The sequence below is a fragment of the Pelobates fuscus genome, chromosome 2 (assembly GCF_036172605.1).
Source record: "Pelobates fuscus isolate aPelFus1 chromosome 2, aPelFus1.pri, whole genome shotgun sequence".
NCBI lineage: Eukaryota > Metazoa > Chordata > Amphibia > Anura > Pelobatidae > Pelobates > Pelobates fuscus.
This window is the reverse complement of record NC_086318.1, coordinates 444,886,421-444,898,948: the sequence shown is the minus strand read 5'-3', so window position 1 is coordinate 444,898,948 and position 12,528 is coordinate 444,886,421. Positions and strand designations below refer to the sequence as shown.

Below are 12,528 nucleotides of genomic sequence, written 5' to 3'. Positions count from 1 at the left end.
ACATGTGGAGCACAAACTTTTACCATTAGAAACTACATTAGCAAAGTTGAGGAATGATTTCTACTTCACTTCATGTAGCAGATTTAAAGATTATTTTGTTTGTTATTGAATGTTGTTTAACATCATTAAAAAGAATGTGTAGCGTTCATTTGAAAATATTTGAATGTCTGCAATGTTGAACACGGAGAATATTTTACATCTTTGTATGTTTGATGCTCCATTATCGAAACATGGATTACTTTGTAAACAAACCTCAATAAATACAAAATGTTATATAACAAAATATCCAGCTGGAGTGGTTGAAGTTAACACAGTGAAGGTAGTGGATGCATGGAATAGCCTTCCAGCTGAAGTGTTAGAGGTTAACACAGTAAAGGAGTTTAAGCATGCGTGGGATAGGCATAAGGCTATCCTAACTATAAGATAAGGCTAGGGACTAATGAAAGTATTTAGAAAATTGGGCAGACTAGATGGGCCGAATGGTTCTTATCTGCCGTCACATTCTATGTTTCTAACTGTGCCGCAGACTGGTCTGTCCAGGTCATACCAGGAGATACTGAAAGCCTGTACATGACAGGGGTTTTTAAACTGGCTTTTTGAGGCCTTAAAATGTTCACATAATCCGCATTTTCCATGAATCTGTGGACTGAAAAGTCACAAGACGCTGTTATGAAGCAGCCAGTTCGAGTCTGAGACGCTCATTATCCCACGCATCGCTAGATATGACACAGTTATTAGGATTAAAGCCTCTTATAATGCTACCGTTCCATTAACTCCCGGAGAGCCAAATAATAGGACATAAAGTAATTAGCTCACATTTATTTCAGTGAAATAGATTATTCCACAGAAAACAAACCTATACATCTCAGAGGATATCTCCCTAAGTCACAGGAAGCAGCCACTGAGCTGAAATGGAAAATGTCCAGCATACAACACGCATTGAATACAATTCATCAACCACTGAATGTCCGACCAGTGGCCACTTTTTCAGGACACCGTTTGTCAAACTTCTCGAGTGGACTTTGTTTAAAATATCACCAAGGATCTGGCACGAGAACAAAAACAGGTTTTGTAACTCATTTGTGCTTAAAACATGAAAAAACACATCCAGAGCATGCTGCTGCAAACTGAGCTCATATCTGGCCATTTATCACTCGCGGGATATCACTCTGTTATGCAACACTGAATTATGTTCTTTATGAGTCTGTAAACAAGGGTGGGTACTGGCGTTTAGTCACAGGCATTGCCGACACTGAAAGTAATATGGCAGACGGCGACTGGAACCAAACGGCTGGAGCAGAATAGCGGATTTAAAAGAATACCAACAAATTATCAAATGCTGAGACTTTCAAACATGCTTTTAGTTAATTTGGTATTAACCCCCCGCCTTCCCCCCATGAGTATTGCTGGCAGATAGTTAGACGCAGCCAAGGCCCATCCTTGTATAATTACCCGCACCCTCTGATTTCACTCTCGCTATATATATATATACTGGACATCAGCTGAGCCACGCTTCCAAAGGGATCTACTTTTATGTTTTGACATGTTTAGTGTCACGTGATGTTGTTACTGCGCAGTCCTGTTTGATGCTGATGGTGTCCAGACATGACGTCCCTCAGGATCAAGAGTTGGTGGATTCCTGGACTTTGACCTCGCAGCCTTTTCTGTCTGTTTACAATACAGCCGTTAGAAAAACAGCCACAGTAGGCGTCACACTGTCCGCCATCTTTCTGGAACTGTCGGCCGGCACATGGTGACAATACCTGTTCACTTATTATGTTCGCTAAACCTCCAACATATTCCACAGTGCTGTACAACAGGTGGGCTAACAAACATGCAGACTGAGAAACAATTGGATGTAAAGTAACAGAAGGGAGTGATGACCTTGCTCCAACGACTGTTAGTCTAAAACCTGCCCTCACAAAGCTCGCAGACAGCTGTTTATAGGAGACTGCCAAAACGTAGGTTGTCATCAGCAGCCTTCCAGATTATACAGAGAATGCTGAAAGAGTGGTGGATACAAGAAATAACTATCCAGCAGATGTGGTATAGCATAATGGTGCTATCCTGGATGGGACAGAATAGCAGACAAAGAGCTGATATGATTTGGGTTTTACAAATAAAAAGTGGCTTGGTAGCATGGCCGAGAGTTTCCCATTCCTGTATTTAACGGAGTCCCTGTTAGAGAGAGGGTCTCATATGAAATCTGTTCCGCTTGGGAGTTCATTAATGGTTTAACATAAAGGAGATACATCACTGGGAGCTGAATGGGTAGACACTGTATTCCTTGTGAACACGTCTAGATCTGATTTAGATCCAACGTTACCCAGTTTATATTTATAGGAGTTGGTTTTACAAAAGGGAGCAGCAGTGTGGCGACTTTTCAAACGTTTCGTATAGTATTAACGGTGCAGGATAATGGACGGGTATACAGACTGCCCCAGTAGTGTATTTGAATTAAATTGCCACCAAAGAACACACACGTGAAGATCCACAAAGTTTGGCTTATGTTACGTCCAATATAGAACTGATCTCCAGCACAATGGAAAGGATTGAAATCCCAAGAGGCTCCAAGCTGGAGCTGCTCTCTTCTTTTCTTTTATTGCATTGTATAGAAAAAGCATTCCCAAAAAAAATGTAAATTTATTAAATCTAATAAGTACAAAAAACACTTTCATTTCCTGCAGTTGCTGTTAATCTCCAGGTAATGAGCTCTGAGCAGACCAGGAAGTGATATATCCAATTATGAAACCTCCTTAACATATCCCAGATATAGGAATAGGACAGGGAGAGAACAGAGTTAATACAAGATAGTGAATGTTTCTGCTATAGCGAGCTGCTGTAAGTCCTAAATGGCTACTCCAAGCATCGCTGTGCAGTAGTGATTATGGTACCAGGAGCACCCTGGCCAATTGTCCCTGGTAACGGTTTGCCCTCTTACCTGAGTCCTCGTTGGGCTCTGAGACTCCCTGCTGCTGTGGTGATACAGGCACCATGACCTCTTCAAATCACTGAAGGGGTCATGGTGAATGGAGTAACCCAGTAATACTAATACTAATACTAATACAAACACAAACACCATTGGGAATATTTCTGATTACAGCCCACTCAGAGGCACTTTTCACCGATTTTTGGAGCTAAAGCTGATAGGAAATCTCAGACATTTTAACGGAGTTCAAGACTGTGCCCATAAAATGTGCAGCAGGTGGGTGGACATTCCCCGAACGAGCATAGTAGTGGACGTCTCACCAGCTGGATTGTGGACAGAAATGAAATCAGGAGATCTTGCAGGAAAATTCACTGAGCCACATTCAGAGCAAATGTATATCTTTATTCTTTAAAGTAAGAATTCAACTTCAACTTCAAGGTCAGGGTAGGCGAGTGGAAAGCACAGCTGGCTGAGCATTTTCCCAGTTCGGCTAATTTGATCTAAATTTCATATTCACTTTGAATTCAAGGTTATTCACTATAGTGAGAATTCAAAGTGATTTTAGAAAAGTTCAAACTAGCTTAACTGGAAAACGTCTCCTAGTCAGCCAAGCTTTGTTTGGTAATCAGGCCGTCAATTTGAAACACACTTTAAACTCTCACGTTGGTAAGTAACCTGCTTGATGGAAAATTGCCTCAAGTCTTCAAATAAAAAGGTTTTGTACAGCAAAGTGTTCTGTTGTATGCCAAACACTAAAAATATTCTAGAAATTATACGTGTGAACAAGAGAGAAGCTACTGGGAGATTTTCAGCTTTATTGTTTTAAACCCTCGACCCTAGAACTATTACATCATCTACAATACAAAGCTCACAGGTTTAGCGTTTACTCATCTTCCGAATAGTAACATTTAAACATCAAAACTGGTCTAAAAACCTAAAAAGTTACTTTGACGGTGATGATTCTATACGAGCTTTAGAGCCGTGATCTGCTTTTTCACACACAGGGATATTTAGTAAAGTAAGATCTCAAAATTAATTTCAAGTCTAAGTAACCAAATGTAAAGCACGACTGATTTAGAGATTTTCATCCAATTCGGCTATTCAAAATTTAAATTTGAAATTCCCTTTGAATTCTCTGACAGTGTTAAGAAGTGGGGACCATGGACCTCATCGGCGGATGAGAGAAGATTTTGTGACCTATTAGTCAACCATTAGAATTCTGAAGAGAAACAAGAGATATTATTGAAACATTTACTGGCGTGAAATGAGCATCATGGGATATTTTGAATTTTAATTCGGATGCCAAGCGGTCGGGACACATTGTGCCTTTGTTCGGATGCTTATTTAGAAAAACAGAATAACCAGGTACAGAATAATTAATATGTAAGGTAACTGCTTGTCGATCCAATATTATTTTTTAAAGTCTCTGAAAATCTCTGTAAAACAATGGGAGGGAAAGTATGTTATTTTATTCTAGTGTTATATAATCGTATTCACAACATATCAACTAACTGATCAAAAAAATGTGTTTGGTTAAAATAAAGCACGTATTAAGAAGGCTGTTGGCAGAAGAATGTGCTTTAATAAAGCTAATGACAAGTCGCTGTTCTTAGTATAAGCATTTTGTACATTGTGCATGTGTAGAGTACATGTGGAAGTCATTCTGTGTGATGGTTTATACACTCACTGTGCATAGTCCACAATTTATTGATTTTTTAATAAAAACAAAGGCAAACACGGACATTTTGAATGATATATTTATGCTTTTTAAAAAATAAATATGGTTTCTACATAATATTTTATCTGAATAGAAGTGTGTTAATGATGTGTGTTTTGAAACAATTACAAATTATAGCACCAATAAATAAAAGAAACAAATATTACAATAAAAAAAGAAGAAGATTTGTTAGGGTATAACTGTTTGGTTTTTTTTCTTTTTAAAAACATTATTTACAAAAAGAGAAAAAAAAATATCATTTAATACAGAAATATACATATATTAATCCTCAGATGCAAGAAGTTTTGAGTACAAAGCCCCCGTGACACGAATGGCTTCATGGCGAATATATATTTTCTAGTAAAATAGTGGTAAAATTGTCAATATGCAGCAAAACCCAGACGAGAATGAATTAACACTTCTGTTTACTCACATCGTACTGATGACATTCAACTGTGAGCAAGCTCGTACTTTAACACGACAAAGCATATCCTCCGTTAATATTAAATGTGAAAATCTTTAGGACATCGGAAGAAAACCAAATTGTGTTTATTAAAAATAACACCACACAAGATGGGGTGAGGTCTAATTCATTCACTGGTGATATCAAGATCAGTGCTTCAATTCAAAATAAGCCCTGTGGTGAAAATCGACAGATCCACAGGCGGAAGGATTCTGATCACAAGAGGATTCGGGGGAATTTGAAGAAGTGGAGTATAATATCTTAAATGACCAGAAAGCGAGAATGACCTGGGAAGGGTTATGTAGCTTGTTTTGAGGTAAGAGCAGATATAGGATCACACACTTTATATTGTCAATGATTTTTAAAGCACTGTTCCAGAAATCAACATGAAAAGTGGAGATGAAATGGTCATGCTTAAGCAACGGTGCAATGGTCAAGCAAGGCCAACCAGTCGATTCTGGAGAAAGACACTTCCCATTTCTTTTAATAAACTCAATTATAATTGTTTTAAAAAAAAAACAAAAAAAACTTTACCAGCTTTTTAGAAATGAATACATGGGAAAGCAGTACCTTGTCCTTTCCTCCAGTAAGTAACGAAAACCAAGGTTAATCATCTAACAGAGGTTAAGGGTGTATTCCCAGGCTGTTTATGATGGGGAGGTCCAGCCTCGGGATCTGGGTTCTTTATTAATACTGCACATGACAAGTTTTGCCATGTGATGTACAAGGCTTTAAACAAGTTGTGAGAATGTGTTACAAGGCTACTCTCAGAGGGCAAGCGTATCAAACCTTCCCTTACAAAGCAACACATTTCATCTTCACACTCCAGTGGAAAGACTACAATTGACACCTCATCATTGTCTTTGAGTTTGAAACCCTAACCTGCTGCACGCAATGTCCGTAACAGCATTCTTCCCCAGAGTTGACCTTGGAGGTGTATCTCAAGGTCACTGACCCACATCAGTCCCGGAGAGAGTAAGCAATGTCTTTGGCACTCTAAATATTAGAGGATTGAGTTTGGAAAGAAAACTTGAAACATGAATTCAAGTGAACATATAATTGTAGACATTTCTGCCTCCCCCAGAATTTCGTGTAACTCACAGTTTGGGGTGCATTATTAAGTTAGATTAAACTCTGGGAGACATATGGTCAAACTAAACACACAATAAATACCAGAAAGGCCAATGTGCATTAAATGTAGGAGTATGTGTTAAATGCATGTATGTAGTGTCTAACTGTGTACGATTGGGATTCAGTGGTAATACAATGCTGTTTTATTTGTAGTATTTTATTAGAGTCTGTCTGTCAAGTAATTAACAGTATCAAAATCAACCAAGCAAAAAATAAATAAATAAATATCCCCGCTCTCCTAATCGGTTTAGCTTTCTGCCGTATGTCTGTACCAGGCAATCATTTGATTTTCATCGTTCTATTTTGTCAGTGCGACTAAAGGATCTGCAAACATACAGATGTGAATATAGGGGTTACCGCAAGAAAAAAAATAAAAAAATTCTAATACTCGACAATCCACCAGTGGCTGGATTCAAACATCCTCCCTTTCCCATGAAAGAAGCCGCTATAAATACTTTCTGTTTAGACCTAGGATACGTGCATTCACCAAGCCACAGAGTGGGGGGTGGTTTCCAGGAAATCGGGACTCATGGATTAAGAAACAGCCTCGGATAAGTTAGTGGTATTGTTTTTGGTTATACACTAGTGTGGTTAATGGGTGTTCCTATTTAGGGGTCCGCGAGGATAAAGGACTGAACGGCCATTTTGAAAGGACAGCACTACCGCTTTAGCAGTCAAAAGGTGCAATGTATTAGTCTAACTAAAATATTTGTACAGTCAAAAACACAGCATGTTTTTTCTTTTAAATTGAGAATTAAACAATAATATAAGAAATTAACAAAACTCTGATATAAAGGTGCACGTCCACTTCGAAACATATTGTATTCAAGATACCAATTAGACTGAGGCACCCAGTGTCAACATCCATCCCCCCCAATTACTCTCTACAGGATTGTGGGGCAATAGAGAAATTAAGAGACCACTACAGAGAAGAGATAAAACATTGAACAATTCATGTATTTCTTTTATAAATAATGTGAAATTTAAATAAAAACAAACACTAAGCCCTCCTCGATTCTTTAAAATTAAAATTGAACAAAATAGAGATTAAAAAAATGCAATGCAGCTTCTGCACCTCTGCATACATACATTCACACACAGTGTCTTTACAGATACATCTCAGTAGGTATACATATATAATGCGTACATCTATATATATTTATATATATACACATACAAAGATCTGCAGGAATTAGCTGTTGGGATATATAGGTTACATGTGAGACTAATATATATATATAAAATAGTCATGTATGTCTGTATGCTTTGATAGATGTGTGCGTACCCCTATGCGCCTAAACAGCTTCAGATTATGGAAGGATCTGAGTGACATTAACCCCTTGAATGCCAGTAAGTTGTGAAATTTCCATCTAAATACGTCATGGGAGGGGATTTGTCAATAGATTCAGGAAAGAACAGCTTTAACTCCTCCTTTCCAAGAAGGCACTTCGTAAGGTTTTAGGGATTTTATTAGGTGGGTTTAGCAAGAATAATTCAATACTACGAGTTTGGCACCAAACAATACAAGGTAAAGAGGGGACAGGCCATGAAGCTGCATGTAGGCTCTGCAAGGACCTATATTTTCAGTCTACGATAGGAAGCACATTAATCGCCCTATTTATGGGGAGACTGGCAAAAAGAGGCAGTGTAGGGATGTTTACGGCTCATAACCCCTTCACTGCCACAAACCCAGCATTAGTAGGGTTAATACTGATTAATTTCACTTGCTGAAATGGGGGGAGGAGAATCCCTTTTGGACTACAGACCTACAGCCAGACATGGTTTTCCCCTCTAACTCAGTCTAGCAGCAAAGGAGCCAACTCCCCCAGAGGGGGATTAACCCTTCTATTCTGTCAGGATAATTGACTACATTTCGCACTAAAAGCCGTTATTTTGAATGTATTTCTTATTGTACAGTGCATCTGACCTTCTGGGAGACGGGGGTAAGAGTACAAGGTGCTTTATCACATTTGTGTAATGTCAAGTTGAACCTGCACCCCCAACCATTGGCCACTGTGGGGTGGGTTTAGGGATGTTCAGAGCCACGGGGTATTGAATGTGTAATGGGATATCCTCAACAGATGTGTGTGTCTGTATACATGAGTTACACATGCAAAAGGTTACAGTGAATATATTTCCGAGACTCCAGTGACAGGAGAAAACAGGAATCCTCAGCTCAATAACTTATATGTTTACATTGAGAGCGTCACTCGTTGTCTTAGTTGGGTTAACTGGGTGGTGGGACCAGCTAGCTTCAGATTCTCAGACAGGCTGAGCCAGTCCTGGTTCTGTGATTGTATTTATAGATTACATTTTTGGCACCTCTCATACGAGGGTGGCGAGCCTGAACTCACTGGAAGGCAGTCTCACTCAACATAAACAATTAGTCAATCAAAAAGCAAGCCTCACTCAGTATGAGTGATTCTTACTTATATTGTAGCATTTCCACTCATTATGAGTGAGTCTTCCTCACTGTGTGAGTAGTAACTCAATTTACAACGCAGTTCCATTGACTTGACATGAGTCTTGGTCACTGGAAGGACACCAGTCTCTAAGAATTATCTCCAGAGTTCTATCACACTCCACGAATTGACGGTTCTTCATTTGGTCCACACCAATTGCTTCTTTGAAAACTTGGACTTTTAGTTAAGACCACAGATAACAGATCTTTACTGGCCCAGCACATGTCTGGTAAAATGGAGCCAAGAGGTCACGTATATTAACAAGTTCTTTTTTTTTCTCCTTTTTTTATGGCTTGTTTTGAAGCGTAGACGAAGGGAAAGTCCATGCGATAATACACCTTTCTATCTCGTGCAGCCATCGTGCTGAATGATGTCACCTTTTATAAACACTGCTGCGCTTTAACAGTCAGTTAATGTCCATCAGTCTGTCTCCAAAACACACAGTAGGATTGGCATGACAAAACCTCTTCCTGCACCTTGGATGCTGGCGCAGGATCTCTCTTTTTCGGAAGGATGGAATCTGAAGATTTCCAAACATTCTCAGCAGTGCTGCTTTGACCTTTTACTTGTTTCGTAAGATGTGGGTTTAGCGTAGATAGTGACAGTAAATATATCCCAAACATCCATACAGGAAAGTTAATAATATTAGACGTTAAACTCACAGCTAAACCCCACGTGTCAGTTTATAAAAAAATAACCAGAGTTCAGTATTGGCCACAAGACTCCAGAAAGTATACTTATTGTGTTAAAAAAAAAATCTATATATATATGTATGTATGTGTATAGAGACACACACACACACACACACACACATATATATACACATATATATACACATTTATATATTGCTATCCATAATCACTTCGAATAATAATAATAATATAATAATAATATAATAATAATAATAATATATATTTGTAGGATTTTTCCTACACCAAAAAAATACAAACATCATTATTTTTATAGATATATATATGACCCCTGGTGTTTGTGGCTCTTGGGTGTTTAGCAGCATAAAATTTGATAAAGAGAAGGAGAGATGGTTTTGTAATGGTATATACATTCGCTCCCTCTTCGCGGAATGCTTAAAACCAAAGTGCTGTGCTGAGTTTAATCCTTCATTTAGAATCCGTCTTGTCTCTCGCAGGGAGACTGGCTCCATTTCTCACCGTCGTGGTTTTTCACATCTGAGTAAAATTTAGGGGGGAAAAAGGAAACAGTTTAAAAATAAAAAACAAAAAAAAATATTTCCTCTCTTCTTTTTCTAGAGTTACTGTTTTACACTATTCTCCCCAATGTAAACACTATAGAATGCGGTTGGGATAAAAGGGAATGTTGAGGTGTCGGACAGGTTGTGGCCACTGGATCTGCTTGGACACCTTGTCTGGAGGCTGAATGCAAACTACGTGTCTGCATCAAACTTTGCCAGGGGTACTGCGTAATCTGTAATTCACAATCTAAATGTGGCAATCGTTTCTATGTCATGCTACAATGTGGCCTTTTCAAGCTATTTTTGGGATACAAACTATAAACTAAGGACAAACAAGGCCATCTGCTTGTTGAGTTTGTCTTTGGTTGATGGTAGTTTAAGTTTATAAACACCACAAAAAAGTTTCATGTATTAGAGACCATTCCCCCAACCTGGCTGCAATTCCCCTGGACAAGGTTAAACACTTTAAATGGCAATACTAAATAGAAAACATCAGCTGCTTTCAAAAGCATTTGAGAAAGTGAGTGTCCCAGAGGTGGACATAGATTGGTAAGAGTTTGGGAAAAGACAAGTGTTACTTGGGGTAACTTACTTTGCTGTATAGAGGTGGCAGAGCGCGTGTTAGTGAGCGAGGTCAGCAGATAGAGGGGCCCGCATGTGGTTGCACTGCTCTAGGCTTCGTGTCTCTCCTAGTGAAAGACAACACACTGCTCTAATTGTGCTCCCTGTGTACGCATTTTGCCATTCTCATCACCCAAGTTTACTCACAAATCCATGTATAATGAGCACTGATAGACCTTCTTATTAATTGCCATTTACCAATCCACAAGTCAGGAACTACTGCACTGCTCATGTGTGAAAGCTCTCTGTCTGTTCATGACCATCTACAAAACCATAAATGAAGCCCTCTGCCTATTCTTGGCCATCTACAAAACTATGAGTGAAGCCCTCTGTCTGTTCCATTCGTTTCCTGGCCACCTACAAAACCATGAATGAAGCCCTCTGTCTGTTCCACTCGTTTCCTGGCTATCTAGAAACCATGAATAAAGCTCTCTGTCTGTTCCTGGCCATATACAAAACCACGAATGAAGCCCTCTGCCTGTTCCACTTGTATCCTGGCCATCTACAAAACCATAAATGAAGCCCTTTGTCTGTTCCTGGCCATCTACAAAACAATGAGTAAAGCCCTCTGCCTATTCCATTCGTTTCCTGGCTATCTAGAAACCATGAATAAAGCTCTCTGTCTGTTCCTGGCCATCTACAAAACCATGAATGAAGCCCTCTGCCTGTTCCACTTGTATCCTGGCCATCTACAAAACCATGAATGAAGCCCTCTGTCTGTTCCACTCATTTCCTGGACAACTACAAACCATGAATGAAGCCCTCTGCCTGTTCCACTTGTATCCTGGCCATCTACAAAACCATGAATGAAGCCCTCTGCCTATTGCATTCTTTTCCTGGCTATCTAGAAACCATGAATAAAGCGCTCTGTCTGTTCCTGGCCATCTACAAAACCACGAATGAAGCCCTCTGCCTGTTCCACTCATTTCCTGGCCATCTACAAACCATGAATGAAACCCTCTGCCTGTTCCACTCATTTCCTGAACAACTACAAACCATGAATGAAGCCCTCTGCCTGTTCCACTTGTATCCTGGCCATCTACAACACCATGAATGAAGCCCTCTGTCTGTTCCACTCATTTCCTGGACAACTACAAACCATGAATGAAGCCCTCTGTCTGTTCCACTCATTTCATGGTAACAACTCATGATCTAGCAGTGAATTAAAAAGCAGTCTGCTCTTTTCTACAAAGCTTCTTTACACAACCACTCTGTACATGGTGCTCGAGTATTTACTTCTAATAGGAAGCTACACTCAACAACTGCTGCTTAATGTCAGGTAAACACGTGTCTTGCCACTCACGTTCAAAAACAACATAAAGCTGAGAATAGGCTTCGTGTGTGCACAGATCAGCTCAATTACAATACATAAGAACAATTTCATTTCTTGTGGTTTACATATTAAAAGACCAACGGAGAGAAACAGTGAGAAACAAGTGTTCAGCCTGTACAGAAAAGTTGTCCATAAAGAGAGGTTCAAGCAGGGATGAGCAGGAAGCTGCCACTCTCGTAGCACTACGTTTAGTGTCTGAATTTGCATATTTCCCAGGTGTGTGGAAAACCAACCTGCAAGTCCTTTCGTTTAACTCAAGCTGCCTCGTTTTGCAACGTGAGTCTGTGTATTTACAGGAACATTTACAGGTCAGGGGGTCTTGGACAAACATGTGTTTTCTCCTTTCTTTGCAAGGCTCACAATGACTGCAAAAAGCAAAAAGGAAAAAAAGAGAGAACTAAGCTAGCGCATCAGCAAGAGAAACGTCATCATGCATTACTGAAGAACACATCAGAAGCCTCTACCCCCCTCCCTCCCGAACAACCCTTGGTGACCACACAAAGAGGAGTCATACAGTGCAGGTATATACTCCCGAACCACCCTGGGTGACCACACAAAGGAGTCATTCAGTGCAGGTATATACTCCCAAACAGCCCAGGGTGACCACACAAAGGAGTCATACGGTGCAGGTATATACTCCCGAACCACCCTGGGTGACCACA

At 39.6% G+C, this 12,528-nt stretch overlaps 1 protein-coding gene across 8 annotated transcripts in view; it reads right to left on the bottom strand.

Moving 5' to 3' along the window:
- VEGFA (vascular endothelial growth factor A) overlaps positions 1-12,528 on the bottom strand; it is a 62,641-nt gene that overhangs the window by 14,701 nt on the left and 35,412 nt on the right. For 2 of the 8 annotated variants that reach the window (XM_063444136.1, XM_063444137.1), the window contains exons 7-9: positions 12,100-12,231; positions 10,505-10,601; positions 9,614-9,889 (exon numbers count right to left, since the gene is read on the bottom strand). The exons of 2 other annotated variants lie outside the window; for them this stretch is intronic. In XM_063444136.1, coding sequence (XP_063300206.1) covers positions 10,547-10,601; positions 12,100-12,231 — 187 coding nt within the window. In that variant the 3' untranslated portion in view covers positions 9,614-9,889; positions 10,505-10,546. Of the gene's footprint in view, positions 1-9,613; positions 9,890-10,504; positions 10,602-12,099; positions 12,232-12,528 lie in introns of those variants that run through there. 4 more of the 8 variants (XM_063444138.1, XM_063444139.1, XM_063444140.1 and 1 more) reach the window with 3 other exon arrangements.